The sequence below is a fragment of the Electrona antarctica genome, assembly GCF_951216825.1.
Source record: "Electrona antarctica genome assembly, contig: scaffold_61, whole genome shotgun sequence".
In the NCBI taxonomy this organism is placed as follows: Eukaryota; Metazoa; Chordata; class Actinopteri; order Myctophiformes; family Myctophidae; genus Electrona; species Electrona antarctica.
In genome coordinates, this window is record NW_027638718.1 from 477,197 (window position 1) to 500,400 (window position 23,204).

General features: G+C 41.8%; 1 protein-coding gene across 4 annotated transcripts in view; it reads left to right on the plus strand.

Moving 5' to 3' along the window:
• The window catches only part of anln (anillin, actin binding protein), a 71,540-nt gene that overhangs the window by 40,637 nt on the left and 7,699 nt on the right, over positions 1 to 23,204 (plus strand). For 3 of the 4 annotated variants that reach the window (XR_013789245.1, XR_013789247.1, XM_079530706.1), the window contains exons 12-25: positions 342 to 475; positions 7,168 to 7,309; positions 8,505 to 8,640; positions 9,408 to 9,608; positions 9,963 to 10,089; positions 12,411 to 12,459; positions 12,890 to 12,943; positions 14,567 to 14,599; positions 14,735 to 14,753; positions 15,661 to 15,773; positions 17,096 to 17,155; positions 20,843 to 20,929; positions 21,911 to 22,018; positions 22,141 to 22,313. Coding sequence is in view for 1 of the 4 variants with exons in the window: in XM_079530706.1 (XP_079386832.1) it covers positions 342 to 475; positions 7,168 to 7,309; positions 8,505 to 8,640; positions 9,408 to 9,608; positions 9,963 to 10,089; positions 12,411 to 12,459; positions 12,890 to 12,943; positions 14,567 to 14,599; positions 14,735 to 14,753; positions 15,661 to 15,773; positions 17,096 to 17,155; positions 20,843 to 20,929; positions 21,911 to 22,018; positions 22,141 to 22,313 (1,436 nt within the window). In the remaining 3 variants the exon portion in view is untranslated. The remainder of the gene's footprint in view (positions 1 to 341; positions 476 to 7,167; positions 7,310 to 8,504; positions 8,641 to 9,407; positions 9,609 to 9,962; positions 10,090 to 12,410; positions 12,460 to 12,889; positions 12,944 to 14,566; positions 14,600 to 14,734; positions 14,754 to 15,660; positions 15,774 to 17,095; positions 17,156 to 20,842; positions 20,930 to 21,910; positions 22,019 to 22,140; positions 22,314 to 23,204) is intronic. The other variant, XR_013789246.1, reaches the window with a different exon arrangement.

Sequence of the window (23,204 nt, forward strand, 5' to 3'; positions counted from 1 at the left end):
AGATTAATTTAAAGAAAAGACTAGTGATGCGCGATATAATTGGTAGCATAATTTGTAATGGCCGTTTATTTCCAAAGTCTCCTGAACTTGGAACGCTGCATTTTGCATTGAACAAATTTGTTTAGAAATCCATGTCGTTACACACCGCTAAAGAGTGCTGGGTTGTGCCCCGAAAATAGCTGATCTACAAGCTCACAACGTGTCGCAGCGCGACGCGTTGTGAGCTTGTAGATCTGCTATTTTTCCCTTTTTATTTTTTTTGTCCAAAAGTGCCCTTAAGGGGATTTCAGCCCCTGCCCCTATAACACTCTCTGCCCGTCCCTGGTTACTGTCCACCCCAGACGTCCACTCCGGCCGGCTCCTTCTGTGAGAGGAGTGGACCTCCTGACCTCGTGTCCAGGCCCAGTAAGTTCCAGAGGGCCCGCGTGACCCGGGGCGGGTCCACGGACAGCATCGACGACAAACTGCCCTACAGGTACTACAGAGATTAAAATAGGATGCATTCTGCATCCCAAAACACAGTTTATAGTTAACAGATTAAAATAGGATGCATTCTGCATCCCAAAACACAGTTTATAGTTAACAGATTAAAATAGGATGCATTCTGCATCCCAAAACACAGTTTATAGTTAACAGATTAAAATAGGATGCATTCTGCATCCCAAAACACAGTTTATAGTTAACAGAGATTAAAATATGATGCATTCTGCATCCCAAAACACAGTTTATAGTTAACAGATTAAAATAGGATGCATTCTGCATCCCAAAACACAGTTTATAGTTAACAGAGATTAAAATAGGATGCATTCTGCATCCCAAAACACAGTTTATAGTTAACAGATTAAAATAGGATGCATTCTGCATCCCAAAACACAGTTTATAGTTAACAGATTAAAATAGGATGCATTCTGCCTCCCAAAACACAGTTTATAGTTAACAGATTAAAATAGGATGCATTCTGCATCCCAAAACACAGTTTATAGATAACAGATTAAAATAGGATGCATTCTGCATCCCAAAACACAGTTTATAGTTAACAGATTAAAATAGGATGCATTCTGCATCCCAAAACACAGTTTATAGATAACAGATTAAAATAGGATGCATTCTGCATCCCAAAACACAGTTTATAGTTAACAGATTAAAATAGGATGCATTCTGCATCCCAAAACACAGTTTATAGATAACAGATTAAAATAGGATGCATTCTGCATCCCAAAACACAGTTTATAGTTAACAGATTAAAATAGGATGCATTCTGCATCCCAAAACACAGTTTATAGTTAACAGATTAAAATAGGATGCATTCTGCATCCCAAAACACAGTTTATAGTTAACAGATTAAAATAGGATGCATTCTGCCTCCCAAAACACAGTTTATAGATAACAGATTAAAATAGGATGCATTCTGCATCCCAAAACACAGTTTATAGTTAACAGATTAAAATAGGATGCATTCTGCCTCCCAAAACACAGTTTATAGTTAACAGATTAAAATAGGATGCATTCTGCATCCCAAAACACAGTTTATAGTTAACAGATTAAAATAGGATGCATTCTGCATCCCAAAACACAGTTTATAGTTAACAGATTAAAATAGGGTGCATTCTGCATCCCAAAACACAGTTTATAGATAACAGATTAAAATAGGATGCATTCTGCATCCCAAAACACAGTTTATAGTTAACAGATTAAAATAGGATGCATTCTGCATCCCAAAACACAGTTTATAGTTAACAGATTAAAATAGGATGCATTCTGCCTCCCAAAACACAGTTTATAGTTAACAGATTAAAATAGGATGCATTCTGCATCCCAAAACACAGTTTATAGATAACAGATTAAAATAGGATGCATTCTGCATCCCAAAACACAGTTTATAGTTAACAGATTAAAATAGGATGCATTCTGCATCCCAAAACACAGTTTATAGATAACAGATTAAAATAGGATGCATTCTGCATCCCAAAACACAGTTTATAGTTAACAGATTAAAATAGGATGCATTCTGCATCCCAAAACACAGTTTATAGTTAACAGATTAAAATAGGATGCATTCTGCCTCCCAAAACACAGTTTATAGTTAACAGATTAAAATAGGATGCATTCTGCATCCCAAAACACAGTTTATAGTTAACAGATTAAAATAGGATGCATTCTGCATCCCAAAACACAGTTTATAGTTAACAGATTAAAATAGGATGCATTCTGCATCCCAAAACACAGTTTATAGTTAACAGATTAAAATAGGATGCATTCTGCATCCCAAAACACAGTTTATAGTTAACAGATTAAAATAGGATGCATTCTGCATCCCAAAACACAGTTTATAGTTAACAGAGATTAAAATAGGATGCATTCTGCATCCCAAAACACAGTTTATAGTTAACAGATTAAAATAGGGTGCATTCTGCATCCCAAAACACAGTTTATAGTTAACAGATTAAAATAGGATGCATTCTGCATCCCAAAACACAGTTTATAGATAACAGATTAAAATAGGATGCATTCTGCATCCCAAAACACAGTTTATAGATAACAGATTAAAATAGGATGCATTCTGCCTCCCAAAACACAGTTTATAGTTAACAGATTAAAATAGGATGCATTCTGCATCCCAAAACACAGTTTATAGATAACAGAGATTAAAATAGGATGCATTCTGCATCCCAAAACACAGTTTATAGTTAACAGATTAAAATAGGATGCATTCTGCATCCCAAAACACAGTTTATAGTTAACAGAGATTAAAATAGGATGCATTCTGCCTCCCAAAACACAGTTTATAGTTAACAGATTAAAATAGGATGCATTCTGCATCCCAAAACACAGTTTATAGTTAACAGATTAAAATAGGATGCATTCTGCATCCCAAAACACAGTTTATAGTTAACAGATTACAATAGGATGCATTCTGCCTCCCAAAACACAGTTTATAGTTAACAGATTAAAATAGGATGCATTCTGCATCCCAAAACACAGTTTATAGTTAACAGATTAAAATAGGATGCATTCTGCATCCCAAAACACAGTTTATAGTTAACAGATTAAAATAGGATGCATTCTGCATCCCAAAACACAGTTTATAGTTAACAGATTAAAATAGGATGCATTCTGCATCCCAAAACACAGTTTATAGTTAACAGATTAAAATAGGATGCATTCTGCATCCCAAAACACAGTTTATAGTTAACAGAGATTAAAATAGGATGCATTCTGCCTCCCAAAACACAGTTTATAGTTAACAGATTAAAATAGGATGCATTCTGCATCCCAAAACACAGTTTATAGTTAACAGATTAAAATAGGATGCATTCTGCATCCCAAAACACAGTTTATAGTTAACAGATTACAATAGGATGCATTCTGCCTCCCAAAACACAGTTTATAGTTAACAGATTAAAATAGGATGCATTCTGCATCCCAAAACACAGTTTATAGTTAACAGATTAAAATAGGATGCATTCTGCATCCCAAAACACAGTTTATAGTTAACAGATTAAAATAGGATGCATTCTGCATCCCAAAACACAGTTTATAGTTAACAGATTAAAATAGGATGCATTCTGCATCCCAAAACACAGTTTATAGTTAACAGATTACAATAGGATGCATTCTGCATCCCAAAACACAGTTTATAGTTAACAGATTAAAATAGGATGCATTCTGCATCCCAAAACACAGTTTATAGTTAACAGATTACAATAGGATGCATTCTGCATCCCAAAACACAGTTTATAGTTAACAGATTAAAATAGGATGCATTCTGCATCCCAAAACACAGTTTATAGTTAACAGATTAAAATAGGATGCATTCTGCATCCCAAAACACAGTTTATAGTTAACAGATTAAAATAGGATGCATTCTGCATCCCAAAACACAGTTTATAGTTAACAGATTAAAATAGGATGCATTCTGCATCCCAAAACACAGTTTATAGTTAACAGATTAAAATAGGATGCATTCTGCATCCCAAAACACAGTTTATAGTTAACAGATTAAAATAGGATGCATTCTGCATCCCAAAACACAGTTTATAGTTAACAGATTAAAATAGGATGCATTCTGCCTCCCAAAACACAGTTTATAGATAACAGATTAAAATAGGATGCATTCTGCATCCCAAAACACAGTTTATAGTTAACAGATTAAAATAGGATGCATTCTGCATCCCAAAACACAGTTTATAGTTAACAGATTAAAATAGGATGCATTCTGCATCCCAAAACACAGTTTATAGTTAACAGATTAAAATAGGGTGCATTCTGCATCCCAAAACACAGTTTATAGTTAACAGATTAAAATAGGGTGCATTCTGCCTCCCAAAACACAGTTTATAGATAACAGATTAAAATAGGGTGCATTCTGCATCCCAAAACACAGTTTATAGATAACAGATTAAAATAGGATGCATTCTGCATCCCAAAACACAGTTTATAGTTAACAGATTAAAATAGGGTGCATTCTGCATCCCAAAACACAGTTTATAGTTAACAGATTAAAATAGGGTGCATTCTGCATCCCAAAACACAGTTTATAGTTAACAGATTAAAATAGGATGCATTCTGCCTCCCAAAACACAGTTTATAGTTAACAGATTAAAATAGGATGCATTCTGCATCCCAAAACACAGTTTATAGTTAACAGATTAAAATAGGATGCATTCTGCATCCCAAAACACAGTTTATAGTTAACAGATTAAAATAGGGTGCATTCTGCATCCCAAAACACAGTTTATAGTTAACAGATTAAAATAGGGTGCATTCTGCATCCCAAAACACAGTTTATAGATAACAGATTAAAATAGGATGCATTCTGCATCCCAAAACACAGTTTATAGTTAACAGATTAAAATAGGGTGCATTCTGCCTCCCAAAACACAGTTTATAGATAACAGATTAAAATAGGGTGCATTCTGCATCCCAAAACACAGTTTATAGTTAACAGATTAAAATAGGGTGCATTCTGCATCCCAAAACACAGTTTATAGTTAACAGATTACAATAGGGTGCATTCTGCATCCCAAAACACAGTTTATAGTTAACAGAGATTAAAATAGGATGCATTCTGCATCCCAAAACACAGTTTATAGTTAACAGAGATTAAAATAGGATGCATTCTGCATCCCAAAACACAGTTTATAGTTAACAGATTAAAATAGGATGCATTCTGCATCCCAAAACACAGTTTATAGTTAACAGATTAAAATAGGATGCATTCTGCCTCCCAAAACACAGTTTATAGTTAACAGATTAAAATAGGGTGCATTCTGCATCCCAAAACACAGTTTATAGTTAACAGATTACAATAGGATGCATTCTGCATCCCAAAACACAGTTTATAGTTAACAGATTAAAATAGGATGCATTCTGCCTCCCAAAACACAGTTTATAGTTAACAGATTAAAATAGGATGCATTCTGCATCCCAAAACACAGTGTATAGTTAACAGATTAAAATAGGATGCATTCTGCATCCCAAAACACAGTTTATAGTTAACAGATTAAAATAGGATGCATTCTGCATCCCAAAACACAGTTTATAGTTAACAGATTAAAATAGGATGCATTCTGCATCCCAAAACACAGTTTATAGTTAACAGATTAAAATAGGATGCATTCTGCATCCCAAAACACAGTTTATAGTTAACAGATTAAAATAGGATGCATTCTGCATCCCAAAACACAGTTTATAGTTAACAGATTAAAATAGGATGCATTCTGCATCCCAAAACACAGTTTATAGTTAACAGATTAAAATAGGATGCATTCTGCATCCCAAAACACAGTTTATAGTTAACAGATTAAAATAGGATGCATTCTGCATCCCAAAACACAGTTTATAGTTGACAGATTAAAATAGGATGCATTCTGCCTCCCAAAACACAGTTTATAGTTAACAGATTAAAATAGGATGCATTCTGCATTCCAAAACACAGTTTATAGTTAACAGATTAAAATAGGATGCATTCTGCATCCCAAAACACAGTGTATAGTTAACAGATTAAAATAGGATGCATTCTGCATCCCAAAACACAGTTTATAGTTAACAGATTAAAATAGGATGCATTCTGCATCCCAAAACACAGTTTATAGTTAACAGATTAAAATAGGATGCATTCTGCATCCCAAAACACAGTTTATAGTTAACAGATTAAAATAGGATGCATTCTGCATCCCAAAACACAGTTTATAGTTAACAGATTAAAATAGGATGCATTCTGCATCCCAAAACACAGTTTATAGTTAACAGATTAAAATAGGATGCATTCTGCATCCCAAAACACAGTTTATAGTTAACAGATTAAAATAGGATGCATTCTGCATCCCAAAACACAGTTTATAGTTAAGGGACGCAATAAAACCACGACCTCTGCATCCACGGGATGCACTACTGTACTACTGTACTGTTTTTTATTATTCTAGTTTATTTTGCTAGCTTTAGTTATAATAATCATTTCTTCTGTTTTCTACATGAATATAACCACATTATAACCATATAAAATGAAATGGGAGTTAAATGCTGAAATTTGTAAAAATGGCAAAATATGACTTGTTGAAGTGGGACTCACATTGACGGGGCAGAAAATTGAGCGCTGTCCATGCAGCCTGGATGGAGAGGGACAAGCTGTCCATGCAGCCTGGATGGAGAGGGACAAGCTGTCCATGCAGCCTGGATGGAGAGGGACAAGCTGGAGTTTGAATTGAAATACATTGTTTTCAACGAAGGCGGCGCAAATATCAGCAATTTTAGGCAATGTGTGCAACATGACAACTGTTTTAAAGTATTGTACAGTAACAACTAAAGTCTCTGTAATGTTTATGTTGTACTATTAGTACAAAAACGATCTAAAATAAAGGGATTTAAGATCATTAAAGCCAGGCTATTGCCCTGAGTCCAGTGCATTCTGCCTACTTCCGGTCCAGGACTTGGTCACTCTTTGCCTATAGTACTTTGTCTATGTATGACAACTATTCAGCCCGTCTACCCTTGCTACCCCTAACGTGTGTGTGTGTGTGTGTGTGTGTGTGTGTGTGTGTGTGTGTGTGTGTGTGTGTGTGTGTGTGTGTGTGTGTGTGTGTGTGTGTGTGTGTGTGTGTGTGTGTGTGTGTGTGTGTGTGTGTGTGTGTGTGTGTGTGTGTGTGTGCGTGTGCGCGCGCTCTCCAGTGTGGACGCGTACCGGTCCGTCAGGAAGAAGGACGTGGACAGGCCGGATGAGAAGCAGGTCATCGTGAGGAAAGAAGATGTTTCCAAACGTCTGGACGAACCCAGAGCGGCTAGTGCTGCTAACATCAAACAGAAGATGAAGGTTAGTGTTAACTAGTAGTGATGCTAACATCAAACAGAAGATGAAGGTTAGTGTTAACTAGTAGTGCTGCTAACATCAAACAGAAGATGAAGGTTAGTGTTAACTAGTAGTGATGCTAACATCAAACAGAAGATGAAGGTTAGTGTTAACTAGTAGTGCTGCTAACATCAAACAGAAGATGAAGGTTAGTGTTAACTAGTAGTGATGCTAACATCAAACAGAAGATGAAGGTTAGTGTTAACTAGTAGTGATGCTAACATCAACCAGAAGATGAAGGTTAGTGTTAACTAGTAGTGATGCTAACATCAAACAGAAGATGAAGGTTAGTGTTAACTAGTAGTGCTGCTAACATCAAACAGAAGATGAAGGTTAGTGTTAACTAGTAGTGATGCTAACATCAAACAGAAGATGAAGGTTAGTGTTAACTAGTAGTGCTGCTAACATCAAACAGAAGATGAAGGTTAGTGTTAACTAGTAGTGATGCTAACATCAAACAGAAGATGAAGGTTAGTGTTAACTAGTAGTGCTGCTAACATCAAACAGAAGATGAAGGTTAGTTGTCTTTACTAAATAACTACCTTTAGAAGTTACTAGTTTACTAAATAACTACCTTTAGAAGTTACTAGTTTACTAAATAACTACCTTTAGAAGTTACTAGTTTACTAAATAACTACCTTTAGAAGTTACTAGTTTACTAAATAACTACCTTTAGAAGTTACTAGTTTACTAAATAACTACCTTTAGAAGTTAATAGTTTACTAAATAACTACCTTTAGAAGTTAATAGTTTACTAAATAACTACCTTTAGAAGTTAATAGTTTACTAAATAACTACCTTTAGAAGTTACTAGTTTACTAAATAACTACCTTTAGAAGTTACTAGTTTACTAAATAACTACCTTTAGAAGTTACTAGTTTACTAAATAACTACCTTTAGATGCAAATATCGTTTGTACGATCTATATAATGTGAACCTGCAGTTTGACCGACTATCCCTGCTGTCCCCCCCTACTCCCCCCCCCCCCCCCCTTCTCCCTTCCTTCCTGTCCCGTCCCCTCCCTCTCTCTCCCTCCCTCTCACCCTCCCCCCTCCCCTCCCTCCCTCTCCCTCCCCTCCCTCCCCCTCTCCCCCCCCACCCTCCCCCTCTCCCCCCCACCTCTCCCTCCCTCCCCCCCTCCTCCCGTCCCATCCTGTAGGTGCTGAGTGAGGAGCTGAACCTCCAGCAGACCATCATCCACCAGGCCAGCCAGGCCCTGAACTGCTGCACCGACCTGGAGCACGGCAAGGGCTCCCAGGTGGAGGCGGAGGCCGAGAGGCTGCTGCTGGTGGCTAGTGAGTTAATAATACACTTTGGGGCGGTCATAGCTGAGTGGTCAGTGGTCCTGGGAGGAGCCAGAGGTCCTAGTTGTCCCATAGCTGAGTGGTCAGTGGTCCTGGGGGGAGCCAGAAGTCCTGGTTGTCCCATAGCTGAGTGGTCAGTGGTCCTGGGAGGAGCCAGAGGTCCTGGTTGTCCCATAGCTGAGTGGTCAGTGGTCCTGGGGGGAGCCAGAAGTCCTGGTTGTCCCATAGCTGAGTGGTCAGTGGTCCTGGGAGGAGCCAGAGGTCCTGGTTGTCCCATAGCTGAGTGGTCAGTGGTCCTGGGAGGAGCCAGAGGTCCTGGTTGTCCCATAGCTGAGTGGTCAGTGGTCCTGGGAGGAGCCAGAGATCCTGGTTGTCCCATAGCTGAGTGGTCAGAGGTCCTGGTTGTCCCATAGCTGAGTGGTCAGTGGTCCTGGGAGTAGCCAGAGGTCCTGGTTGTCCCATAGCTGAGTGGTCAGTGGTCCTGGGAGGAGCCAGAGGTCCTGGTTGTCCCATAGCTGAGTGGTCAGTGGTCCTGAGGAGCTCCAGGTTGTCCCATAGCTGAGTGGTCAGTGGTCCTGAGGAGCTCCAGGTTGTCCCATAGCTGAGTGGTCAGTGGTCCTGAGGAGCTCCAGGTTGTTCCATAGCTGAGTGGTCAGTGGTCCTGAGGAGCTCCAGGTTGTTTCTTTCTAAAAGTATTTCCATCGTGAATTGAACGAACGGTTCCTCTCTCTCTGTCTTGTCTCTCTCTCGCCGTGCAGCCGAGAGGCGAGCCACGGTGAAGGCCGCGTTGGAGCAGCTGAAGAACCAGGGTTCTGCCAGCGGTCGGACCCAGGGTGGTGCCGCCTCCTCCTCCTCCAAGGACATGATGGGTGTTTCTGCCTCCAAGGGCTCCATCTCTCTGCTGGAGCTGCGTCTGCCTCTCAAAGCAGACTTTGTCTGCTCGGCTGCCAACACGCCAGGTACTGTTCCACAGACTGTTCTAAGAATGTCCTCTGAATCCTAACGTGTGTGTGTGTGTGTGTGTGTGTGTGTGTGTGTGTGTGTGTGTGTGTGTGTGTGTGTGTGTGTGTGTGTGTGTGCGTGTGCGTGTGCGTGTGTGCTATATTATACTTTGTACCTGATATTTATACCAGTTAAATGGTATAAAATATATTTGTTTCCCCAGATCGGGTAAATTGTCGATCACCGAACGAGTCATTTTGAGTGAAAGTTTGCGGTGCCCGATCAATCGATCGGGTCTAAATCATTTGCATATACAATAAATTGAATCTATCATGACATCTATCTATCGTCCTATTGGTCCATCTCTTCAGAGTCGTCCAATCATTACTTCTTCCTGATGATCCGAGCGGGAGCCGAGCACACGGTGGCCACGCCCCTGGCCAGCACGCGCAGCGCGCTGAGCGGAGACGCTCTGACCTTCAGCACCAAGTTCACCATGTGAGTACTGATACTACCTAGTAACTAGTACTACCTAGTACTAACTACACCCTGACCTTCAGTACCAAGTTCACCATGTGAGTACTGATACTACCTAGTACCTAGTACTAATACTACCTAGTACCTAGTACTAACTACACCCTGACCTTCAGTACCAAGTTAACCATGTAAGTACTGACTAGTTACCTAGTACTAACTACACCCTGACCTTCAGTACCAAGTTCACCATGTAAGTACTGACTAGTTACCTAGTACTAACTACACCCTGACCTTCAGTACCAAGTTAACCATGTAAGTACTGACTAGTTACCTAGTACTAACTACACCCTGACCTTCAGTACCAAGTTAACCATGTAAGTACTGACTAGTTACCTAATACTAACTACACCCTGACCTTCAGTACCAAGTTAACCATGTAAGTACTGACTAGTTACCTAATACTAACTACACCCTGACCTTCAGTACCAAGTTAACCATGTAAGTACTGACTAGTTTGCTTTGCTTGCCTCTTGACGAGGGCGGTCGCATTCTTTTTCTCTCTCCCTCTACTCCCTCTACTCCTGTCTGCCCAGAACTTCTCTTCTACACTGTCTCTTCGAAACTCCTGAAACTACCAAAACATGGAACTATTCATGGAATTAGTGTGCTGGTCTCTGTACGTGATAGACAACATTTTTCCATGTAAATTGGGTTCTGGAGAGCCCGCTCAATACCCTGATGGATCTTCACCCGCAAGTTATACCCAAGACTACAAGACTTGGCGTGTAATGTGCATGGAGATTATCAGCGTAGAAGAGGTATATCTATTTGGATTTACGGTGACAGGATTTCTGCTGATCGGGCTGTGCACTGGTCTTGTGTATCGAAGAATTGGAAAAGTGGCAGCGCTGAACGGAGCCCCTATGCTGCCTGCCGTGGCCGAGCTGGGCAGGGCACTTGGGGAATTACATCAGAAGATGGACACGATCTTGGAAAAGGTCAGCGCCCTGCAGAGAGACATGACGGACGACAGAGAGCCATAACGGACAGAGAGGAGAAATAGCCATATTGCTATATCCCTCGCTCTAAAAACGAATCTGGATTTCCCCCCCATTGACAATCTCCACACGAAGAGACAGCGCAAGAAAAGAATCCTCTGCCTCCCCCCCCACCTCAACGCCCACCCTCCCTCCTCCCTGACACCTGTTGTGTCTTCAGACTGGGCCGTGTTAGTTTCCACTGAACCCGCCATGATAACGCAGGACTTTGAGGCAACGTGACATGACCTTCGGAAGATATGCCAGGAACACACTTACACAAACACATGGGAAATGAACTATTCCACCGAACTTTCTCTCATGGACACACATGTCTACACATACAGCCGCCTTCTACCCCCCTCCCCCCCCCCCCCCCCCTGCTCCAGCTAGGTTATCTTTTTTTCCTCCCCCCGCGCAGCTCATCCCTTTCGATGGTATGCGTAGGAGGAGAGCTTTTTTGTGCCTGGCCCAAGCCCCCGCCACCCCAACCACCCCCCCCCCCCCCCCCCCTATCCCCCCACCCAAGTACATTCCGTGCCCACACAATACAATGCAACTGTAATGTAATGTGATGTGATGTTTATTCTGTTTTCTTTTTCTTTGATGCAAGAAAGATGTATTTTGGCGCTGCACTGCGGCGACATGGGCATAAGGGCTACGCTTGCATGCGGGCCCTTTGTCTAAGACACATTTCTTCCTCGGGAGACAAATAATAAAGAACCTTGAACCTTGAACCTTGAACCTAGTTACCTAATACTAACTACACCCTGACCTTCAGTACCAAGTTAACCATGTAAGTACTGACTAGTTACCTAGTACTAACTTAGACCCTAAACCTTCACCTCCTAGTTCACCTATTAAAATAGGTCCATGTCTTTGTTGTATATAAAGTGACTCTTCTCTCCATGTCTCTGTTGTATATAAAGTGACTCTTCTCTTCATGTCTCTGTTGTATATAAAGTGACTCTTCTCTTCATGTCTCTGTTGTATATAAAGTGACTCTTCTCTCCATGTCTCTGTTGTATATAAAGTGACTCTTCTCTCCATGTCTCTGTTGTATATAAAGTGACTCTTCTCTTCATGTCTCTGTTGTATATAAAGTGACTCTTCTCTCCATGTCTCTGTTGTATATAAAGTGACTCTTCTCTCCATGTCTCTGTTGTATATAAAGTGACTCTTCTCTCCATGTCTCTGTTGTATATAAAGTGACTCTTCTCTCCATGTCTCTGTTGTATATAAAGTGACTCTTCTCTTCATGTCTTTGTATATAAAGTGACTCTTCTCTCCATGTCTAACGTGCAGGTCTGATGTCAGCAGTGACTTTGAGATCGACATCGAGGTCTACTACTTGGTAGGTGTCTTTTTATTTCTCCCCACCTCATTGTTTTACTGTTATGGAATACCAGTCAATTTAACCCATTTAGGCCTGACGTCGAAATTTAAAAAATGTCTTCTAAATCCTGACAGTTTTCTGAAAAACCTCATGTTTCTGTATCAGTGGTGCTCAATATTTCAAGGATGCCGGAAATTATATGTAATTGGCCGCCGACCCCCATCTGAAAATATGTAGTTCCAAGGACCCCTCAGGAGCAAAATATTTGAGTTAAAATCGCTCTGAAGATTTGCGTCACATTTTCACGATTTCTCAAAAATAGCAGATCTACAAGCTCGTAGCGCGCCACGAGCTTGTAGATCTGCTATTTTTCAATAGCTAAAGTCTAACATAATGCTTGAAACACAAATGGGTTAAATGTGAATAATTTGATATAAACACCTTTTAGGTCCAGAAACGTGAGCTGGTCAACGACAAGAAGAAGAAACCCAGCAAGTCTAAGGTGAGTCTCTCCTCAAACCCTAACCCTAAGGTGAGTCTCTCCTCAAACAGTCTAAGGTGAGTCTCTCCTCAAACCCTAACCCTAAGGTGAGTCTCTCCTCAAACAGTCTAAGGTGAGTCTCTCCTCAAACCCTAACCCTAAGGTGAGTCTCTCCTCAAACCCTAACCCTAAGGTGAGTCTCTCTTCAACAACACATTATTCTAGTCCAAGGTGAGTCTCTTCAACAACACATTATTCTAGTCCAAGGTGAGTCTCTCTTCAACAACACATTATTCTAGTCCAAGGTGAGTCTCTCTTCAACAACACATTATTCTAGTCCAAGGTGAGTCTCTCTTCAACAACACATTATTCTAGTCCAAGGTGAGTCTCTCTTCAACAACACATTATTCTAGTCCAAGGTGAGTCTCTCTCCAACAACACATTATTCTAGTCCAAGGTGAGTCTCTCTTCAACAACACATTATTCTAGTCCAAGGTGAGTCTCTCTTCAACAACACATTATTCTAGTCCAAGGTGAGTCTCTCTTCAACAACACATTATTCTAGTCCAAGGTGAGTCTCTTCAACAACACATTATTCTAGTCCAAGGTGAGTCTCTTCAACAACACATTATTCGTACAGTTATCTGTGTACAAATATCGGTGTACTTAGAAGCGTGGTAGTAGTACTACTACACATTGTGAATGTTTTGATGTGTACTTAAGGCTCCACTCAGTGCCGTTTTACCAGATGAACGGGTTCTTAGACAAACTGTTTACCAGATGAACTGGTTCTTAGACAAACTGTTTACCAGATGAACTGGTTCTTAGACAAACTGTTTACCAGATGAACTGGTTCTTAGACAAACTGTTTACCAGATGAACTGGTTCTTAGACAAACTGTTTACCAGATGAACTGGTTCTTAGACAAACTGTTTACCAGATGAACTGGTTCTTAGACAAACTGTTTACCAGATGAACTGGTTCTTAGACAAACTGTTTACCAGATGAACTGGTTCTTAGACAAACTGTTTACCAGATGAACTGGTTCTTAGACAAACTGTTTACCAGATGAACTGGTTCTTAGACAAACTGTTTACCAGATGAACTGGTTCTTAGACAAACTGTTTACCAGATGAACTGGTTCTTAGACAAACTGTTTACCAGATGAACTGGTTCTTAGACAAACTGTTTACCAGATGAACTGGTTCTTAGACAAACTGTTTACCATATGAACTGGTTCTTAGACAAACTGTTTACCAGATGAACTGGTTCTTAGACAAACTGTTTACCATATGAACTGGTTCTTAGACAAACTGTTTACCAGATGAACTGGTTCTTAGACAAACTGTTTACCATATGAACTGGTTCTTAGACAAACTGTTTACCAGATGAACTGGTTCTTAGACAAACTGTTTACCAGATGAACTGGTTCTTAGACAAACTGTTTACCATATGAACTGGTTCTTAGACAAACTGTTTACCATATGAACTGGTTCTTAGACAAACTGTTTACCAGATGAACTGGTTCTTAGACAAACTGTTTACCATATGAACTGGTTCTTAGACAAACTGTTTACCATATGAACGGGTCTTAGACAAACTGTGTGTGTGTTTATTGAGGTAATGTCCTGTCTCTGTTCCCAGGCCATCACCCCAAAGAGATTCCTTGCCCTCACTGTAAGTCTTGTCACATTTTTCTCTCCAACTTTCCCAATTTTTGTCCATAAAAAAACAGAATGCTTGTGTTTGACTCGTCTTTTATCACAATATAATTTATTTTGCCTTTGTTCTTTTCTTTTTTTCTCCTTGCAGAAAACTAGCCAAACTCCAGGTAAGACACACTACGAACAAACTAAGATCGTTTTGAAATTACTTGAATTTATTAACCCATTTTGGACTGAAGCCGATTCTAAAAAGCCTTTTAAAGTTTTCTGAAAAACTTCAAATATTTATATAGCAGCATCAATTTCTTGTCATTTTTTAATACTGTACAGAACCCCAAGAGGGGTTCCCGTCCAGAAGGGTTAGAACACCTAAAGGGTTTCCAGCCCAGAATGGGTTAAATGAAGTCCTGGATTATAGTTTCTTACTATTGAAACAAACTGCATGGTATCCTATCCTGAGAGACCAGTGTCCTTATTGTGTTCAGTCCTGACCAGTCTGACTGACCACTGCACTGTAACTGTGTTGTGTGTTCAGTCCTGACCAGTCTGACTGACCACTGTAACTGTAACTGTGTTGTGTGTTCAGTGCTGACCAGTCTGACTGACCACTGTAACTGTGTTGTGTGTTCAGTGCTGACCAGTCTGACTGACCACTGTAACTGTGTTGTGTGTTCAGTGCTGACCAGTCTGACTGACCACTGTAACTGTAACTGTGTTGTGTGTTCAGTGCTGACCAGTCTGACTGACCACTGTAACTGTGTTGTGTGTTCAGTGCTGACCAGTCTGACTGACCACTGTAACTGTGTTGTGTGTTCAGTGCTGACCAGTCTGACTGACCACTGCACTGTAACTGTGTTGTGTGTTCAGTGCTGACCAGTCTGACTGACCACTGCACTGTAACTGTGTTGTGTGTTCAGTGCTGACCAGTCTGACTGACCACTGCACTGTAACTGTGTTGTGTGTTCAGTGCTGACCAGTCTGACTGACCACTGTACTGTAGCTGTTCTTGTGTGTTCAGTCCTGGCCAGTTTGAGTGACCGCTGTAAATCTCCTTCCTGTGTGTCGTGTGTTCAGTGCTGGCCAGTCCCGGAGGTCCCAACTCGGTCAGAAGCAGTAACTTCAGCCTGGTTGGATCGCACAAGCTGACCCTCGCTTCCATCGGCAAGAACAAGTTCCCCTTGACCAAGGTAGACCAATCACAGTTCCCCTTGACCAAGGTAGACCAATCACAAGAAGGCAGTCAACGGACATTTTGACAATTATCTCAAATCATTGCGATTATTAGATGATTATGTCATTGTCCTGGCGGGCTTAGCCACGGTCCCAGTTATGGGGGTCCATTTAGTTCCATTTGTACTCTCTGAGTTAAGGAGGTCCATTTAGTTCCATTTGTACACTCTCAGAGTTAAGGAGGTCCATTTAGTTCCATTTGTACACTCTCCGAGTTAAGGAGGTCCATTTAGTTCCATTTGTACACTCTCAGAGTTAAGGAGGTCCATTTAGTTCCATTTGTACACTCTCCGAGTTAAGGAGGTCCATTTAGTTCCATTTGTACTCTCAGAGTTAAGGAGGTCCATTTAGTTCCATTTGTACACTCTCAGAGTTAAGGAGGTCCATTTAGTTCCATTTGTACACTCTCAGAGTTAAGGAGGTCCATTTAGTTCCATTTGTACACTCTCAGAGTTAAGGAGGTCCATTTAGTTCCATTTGTACACTCTCAGAGTTAAGGAGGTCCATTTAGTTCCATTTGTACACTCTCCGAGTTAAGGAGGTCCATTTAGTTCCATTTGTACACTCTCAGAGTTAAGGAGGTCCATTTAGTTCCATTTGTACACTCTCAGAGTTAAGGAGGTCCATTTAGTTCCATTTGTACACTCTCAGAGTTAAGGAGGTCCATTTAGTTCCATTTGTACACTCTCCGAGTTAAGGAGGTCCATTTAGTTCCATTTGTACACTCTCAGAGTTAAGGAGGTCCATTTAGTTCCATTTGTACACTCTCAGAGTTAAGGGGGTCCATTTAGTTCCATTTGGTCCTTGGCAAATACAACATTTGAGAACCTCTAGTACTATTTGGACTCCTAATGTTCCATTCTGAAGAAAACCTGGAGACTGACGGTCAGTAATTGGGTCTTAAGATGAAAATAAGAACATTATAATGTGTGTAAAACAGAAAATCTAAAAATGTTCCAGTCGGACAAGAAAGACCAAGGGCTCCATTTCCATCACCGCTAAACCTCTCATCCCTAAACTTCTTTGCCTTTTTTTTTTTTTACCATTTTGAAAAACACTTTTGAATAGTTCAACTAGCCGATCTACATTGACACGCTGTGAGCTGGTAGACTGGCCATTTGAACTATTCAAAAATGTTTTGCAAAATAGTAAAAAAGGCAAAGAAGTTTAGGGATAAGGGGTTTAGCGGTGACTAAAATGGAGCCCTCTGTCTCTGCCAGATGTAGTGACATGTGGACTCCTCAGTTCACACACCTTCCTCCATCTCTCTGCCCTGTAGATCAAACATGAAGGACAGCTCCTCACAGACATGTTTCACTCAGACATGTTTCATTACAAGGTTACTTGGCCACAATTATTCTCTTTTTTTGTTGTATTACATCTGTGTACGTTTGGGAAAGGGGTGACAAGATTGGGTTTCTTTCACCGCACTGCACAGCAAGAGGGTGTTTCTTTGTGTTCTGGTATGATTCTAACGTGGTCACATTAATATGATTGCCAGTCTGTTCTCATCATGAGGAATTTAATTTCTGCTGCCGTGCACCTTGATGTTAAACTACCGTCCGAGGGCCGATTCATACTCCTATTTTACCGCTGTAGAGCCTTCGGCTCGTCAGAAACTTTCAGTAGCACCGAAGAGCCGACTTTAGGACGGTACCCGCCCCCCCGAACCTCAAATGATGTCACATTGTAGTCTCTACAGAGCCCAATGACATCACATTGTAGGCTCTACAGAGCCCAATGACATCACATTGTAGGCTCTACAGAGCCCAATGACATCACATTGTAGGCTCTACAGAGCCCAATGATGTCACATTGTAGTCTCTACAGAGCCCAATGATGTCACATTGTAGTCTCTACAGAGCCCAATGATGTCACATTGTAGTCTCTACAGAGCCAAATGACGTCACATTGTAGTCTCTACAGAGCCCAATGATGTCACATTGTAGTCTCTACAGAGCCCAATGATGTCACATTGTAGTCTCTACAGAGCCCAATGATGTCACATTGTAGTCTCTACAGAGCCCAATGATGTCACATTGTAGTCTCTACACAGCCAAATGATGTCACATTGTAGTCTCTACAGAGCCCAATGATGTCACATTGTAGTCTCTACAGAGCCCAATGACGTCACATTGTAGTCTCTACAGAGCCCAATGATGTCACATTGTAGTCTCTACAGAGCCCAATGATGTCACATTGTAGTCTCTACACAGCCAAATGATGTCACATTGTAGTCTCTACAGAGCCCAATGACGTCACATTGTAGTCTCTACAGAGCCAAATGATGTCACATTGTAGTCTCTACAGAGCCAAATGATGTCACATTGTAGTCTCTACAGAGCCCAATGATGTCACATTGTAGTCTCTACAGAGCCCAATGATGTCATATTGTAGTCTCTACAGAGCCCAATGACGTCACATTGTAGGAGTATGAATCGTGCCTCACATTCCTCACATGGTGGTCATTGATGTTGACCCATTTTGACCTGAGATCAGATTCTAAAAATGTTCTTCTACATCCTGACAGTTTTCTGAAAAAGCTATGTTTCTATGTCAGTCGTTCTTTTTTTTTCCAAAACTAGCAGACCTACAAGCTCGTAGCGCGCCACTTGGTGGCGTGCTATAAGCTTGTAGGTCTGCTAGTTTTCAATAGCTAAAGCTTAACATAATGCTAACACCAATTGGGGTTCCCGCCCAGAATGGGCTACCGTCTAACATTCATTCATTCATTCATTCATTCATTCATTCATTCATTCATTCATTCATTCGCCACGTCCTGTTTGTTTGAAGCTACGATCTAGAAGTCATCTGACAGGCAGGGTTCACACGGTCATGAAGTTGCAATTCAAGGAAATATTTTGAAATTGGAAAAGAAGAAAAAACATTTTCCAGATTTGACTAGTATATGCATTGTTTTGGGCTATTGTTCCAAAACATGTATAGCATTATACAAAATATACGTTTATTTTTGCTGAACGGGCAATAATTATGATTGCAGCCTAATGTGTAAATTCCGGACGTGACAAAAAGACAGATCTACAAGCTCACAGCGCGCTGCAGTGTGATCCTGTGCCCTACTGTAGGACAGGACAGGTGGTGTAGCACAGTGGGGTCCGGGGACCCCCAGGGGTCCTTGAGGGAGTTCCAGGGGGTCCCCAGCTAAATGATAGTTAAGAACCAAATGGACCCCTTATGGGTCTGTAACTGAGAGTGTACAAATGGACCCTCACAGGTCCATTTGGTTCCATTTGTATACTCGGAGTTAAATTAACATTGATTTTACAACATAAATTGGGGGTCCCAGAGATAGAAATGCCATTAAATGGGGGTCCGTAGACTAATGCATGTCAAACGGTGGGTCCTTGAAATTAAACTGGTTGAGAATCACTGGAATGTCTTTTCAAATGGGGGTCCGTGGGGATGATTAGTGTCAATTTGGGGGTCCTTGACTTTTCAAATGGGGCAAAACCTCGACCTTGCGCGTGCGGACTCGGCCCCCAGCCTGGTACCCTAGTGAAAATATGGCCCTTGAGGAAAACTAATTGGGGAACCCTGCACTATTGCGTTGAATAATTATTACCGTATATAGGCCTGGAAAGTGGCTTAAATATTCTGTAAAGGCTTTGGAAACTCATTGGTAAAAAATGTTTGGGAACCTGTTTAAAATAAGTCCTAGATTGTAGCTTCAATCAAATTATAATCAGGTTTTTCACTAATGCATTAATAGTGGTGACATAAGAAAATGATAGAAAAACAAATCCACCATAACAGCCAACGAATGTAACAAGCTCACAGTGTGGTGTAACTCGTGTTGTATGTGCTGTAATGTAACAAGCTCACAGTGTGGTGTAACTCGTGTTGTATGTGCTGTAATGTAACAAGCTCACAGTGTGGTGTAACTCGTGTTGTATGTGCTGTAATGTAACAAGCTCACAGTGTCGTGTAACTCGTGTTGTATGAATGTAACAAGCTCACAGTGTGGTGTAACTCGTGTTGTATGTGCTGTTTAATGTAACAAGCTCACAGTGTCGTGTAACTCGTGTTGTATGTGCTGTAATGTAACAAGCTCACAGTGTGGTGTAACTCGTGTTGTAACAAGCTCACAGTGTCGTGTAACTCGTGTTGTATGTGCTGTTTGAATGTAACAAGCTCACAGTGTCGTGTAACTCGTGTTGTATGTGCTGTTTGAATGTAACAAGCTCACAGTGTGGTGTAACTCGTGTTGTATGTGCTGTAATGTAACAAGCTCACAGTGTCGTGTAACTCGTGTTGTATGTGCTGTAATGTAACAAGCTCACAGTGTTGTGTAACTCGTGTTGTATGAATGTAACAAGCTCACAGTGTGGTGTAACTCATGTTGTATGAATGTAACAAGCTCACAGTGTGGTGTAACTCATGTTGTATGAATGTAACAAGCTCACAGTGTGGTGTAACTCATGTTGTATGAATGTAACAAGCTCACAGTGTGGTGTAACTCGTGTTGTATGTGCTGTTTTGGACAAAGATATTTCATTTGGTGGGGAAAAAATCAGTCCCGTCTGAAGTGAGTGGTGCTGTACTGTACACTGTGTGTGTGTGTGTGTGTGTGTGTGTGTGTGTGTGTGTGTGTGTGTGTGTGTGTGTGTGTGTGTGTGTGTGTGTGTGTGTGTGTGTGTGTGTGTGTGTGTGTGTGTGTGTGTGTGTGTGTGTGTGTGTGTGTGTGTGTGTGTGTGGTACATTGTGCATTACATTCAACACACACATACATTCACACACCAATGGTGGAGGAAACCATGCAAGGCACCAACCTGCACATCAGGAGCAATATGGGGTTCAGAGTCTTGCTCAAGGACACTTGGACACTAACTCTGTGTGTGTGTGTGTGTGTGTGTAGGTTCCATTCCGATGCCCTATGGAAGGCACTAACTGTGTGTGTGTAGGTTCCATTCCGATGCCCTATGGAAGGCACTAACTGTGTGTGTGTGTGTGTAGGTTCCATTCCAATGCCCTATGGAAGGCACTAACTGTGTGTGTGTGTGTGTAGGTTCCATTCCGATGCCCTATGGAGGGCCACATCTGCCTGAAGATGCAGTGTCAGGTGGACTGTAGCGTGGAGGAGAGAGGCTTCCTGGTGAGTGGCAGGCAGTCGACTAAAATGTATTTTGGCTGGCCTTGATGCCGTCGTAGTGTGAAGCGTTGTGAGCTTGTAGATCTGCTATTTTCAGCATGCAACCAAGTGTAAAATGACTTGTACTAGTGGATCTACTGGATCTCTTGTCCACTAGTCCCTTCCTGACATTTTAGTCTTAGTTTTAGTCCTCATCATAGCTTAGTTTTCATGTAGTTTCCATTTAGTTTTCGTCTTAGTTTTAGTCGACGAAAACAACACTGGTTCACACACACCAAATGGCCGATCTACAAGCTCACAACGCTCAATACAATAGTGTTTTTAATGTCTCGGAATCTTTCCGCCATCTTGGATCTGTCCTCGTCTCCCCAAATGAGTTGCACTCGAGGAAGGATTCAAAATGGCGCAAAGATTCCGAGACGGAATTGGATTAAAACAGTGACAACTACAGACCTCTGGGTTTTAAACGCTATGCTCAAGGAAACCGGCCAGGTGGGGCAGCAGAGGAAGCACCTTAGAATAGATTCAGCATTTATACTACGTCATGTTCAGAGACATTGAAGGGCAGGGGGTTTTATAATCATTTATAGTACGTCATGTTCAGAGACATTGTCGGCCAGGGGTTTTTTGGCGCATGACCGAGGGGCGACCATGTTTTGAAGACGTTTATAATGTCCATGACTGTTTCAGACCATGTTTTGAAGACATTTATAATGTCCATGACTGTTTCAGACCATGTTTTGAAGACGTTTATAATGTCCATGACTGTTTCAGACCATGTTCTGAAGACGTTTATAATGTCCATGACTGTTTCAGACCATGTTCTGAAGACGTTTATAATGTCCATGACTGTTTCAGACCATGTTCTGAAGACGTTTATAATGTCCATGACTGTTTCAGACCATGTTCTGAAGACATTTATAATGTCCATGACTGTTTCAGACCATGTTTTGAAGACGTTTATAATGTCCATGACTGTTTCAGACCATGTTCGAGGACGTGAGTGGTTTCGGGGCGTGGCACAGGAGGTGGTGTGTCCTGTCGGGTCACTGCATCTCCTACTGGACCTACCCGGATGACGAGAGACGCAAGGTAACGTCCGACACACTGAGACCGATGTTATCGTTCCTGTGGTGTTATAAGAACTATGATTTAATGGATTAAATAACCCTGGGCAACTCCAGGTGTTAATGCATGGTGTTGTTCTTCTCCAGAAGCCCACGGGTCGACTGAACCTGGCGAACTGTACCAGCCGTAAGGTGGAGCCGGCCAACCGGGAGTTCTGCGCCCGGCCCAACACCTTCGAGCTGGTCACCGTGCGTCCCCAGAGGGACGAGGACAAGGAGACGCTGGTGTCCCAGTGCAAGAACACCATGTGTGTCACCAAGTGAGTGTCTGTCCTGTTAATAATAATAATAATAGCTCCCTAAGTACCCAAAGCGCTTTACATAAAACATTAGGAACAACTTTAATTCAAGAAACAAAACAAAAAGGCAAGTAAAATGTCGGTGCTGTCGGTTAAAAACATGAAAGGCTAAGCAGCCCTCAGCTGGGGACATCTTAACCAGCCCTCAGCTGGGGACATCTGAACCAGCCCTCAGCTGGGGACATCTGAACCAGCCCTCAGCTGGGGACATCTGAACCAGCCCTCAGCTGGGGACATCTGAACCAGCCCTCAGCTGGGGACATCTGAACCAGCCCTCAGCTGGGGACATCTGAACCAGCCCTCAGCTGGGGACATCTGAACCAGCCCTCAGCTGGGGACATCTGAACCAGCCCTCAGCTGGGGACATCTGAACCAGCCCTCAGCTGGGGACATCTGAACCAGCCCTCAGCTGGGGACATCTGAACCAGCCCTCAGCTGGGGACATCTGAACCAGCCCTCAGCTGGGGACATCTTAACCAGCCCTCAGCTGGGGACATCTGAACCAGCCCTCAGCTGGGGACATCTGAACCAGCCCTCAGCTGGGGACATCTTAACCAGCCCTCAGCTGGGGACATCTGAACCAGCCCTCAGCTGGGGACATCTGAACCAGCCCTCAGCTGGGGACATCTTAACCAGCCCTCAGCTGGGGACATCTGAACCAGCCCTCAGCTGGGGACATCTGAACCAGCCCTCAGCTGGGGACATCTTAACCAGCCCTCAGCTGGGGACATCTGAACCAGCCCTCAGCTGGGGACATCTTAACCAGCCCTCAGCTGGGGACATCTTAACCAGCCCTCAGCTGGGGAAGGGATGGGATGGGGGACATCTTAACCTGACCTCAGCTGGGGACAT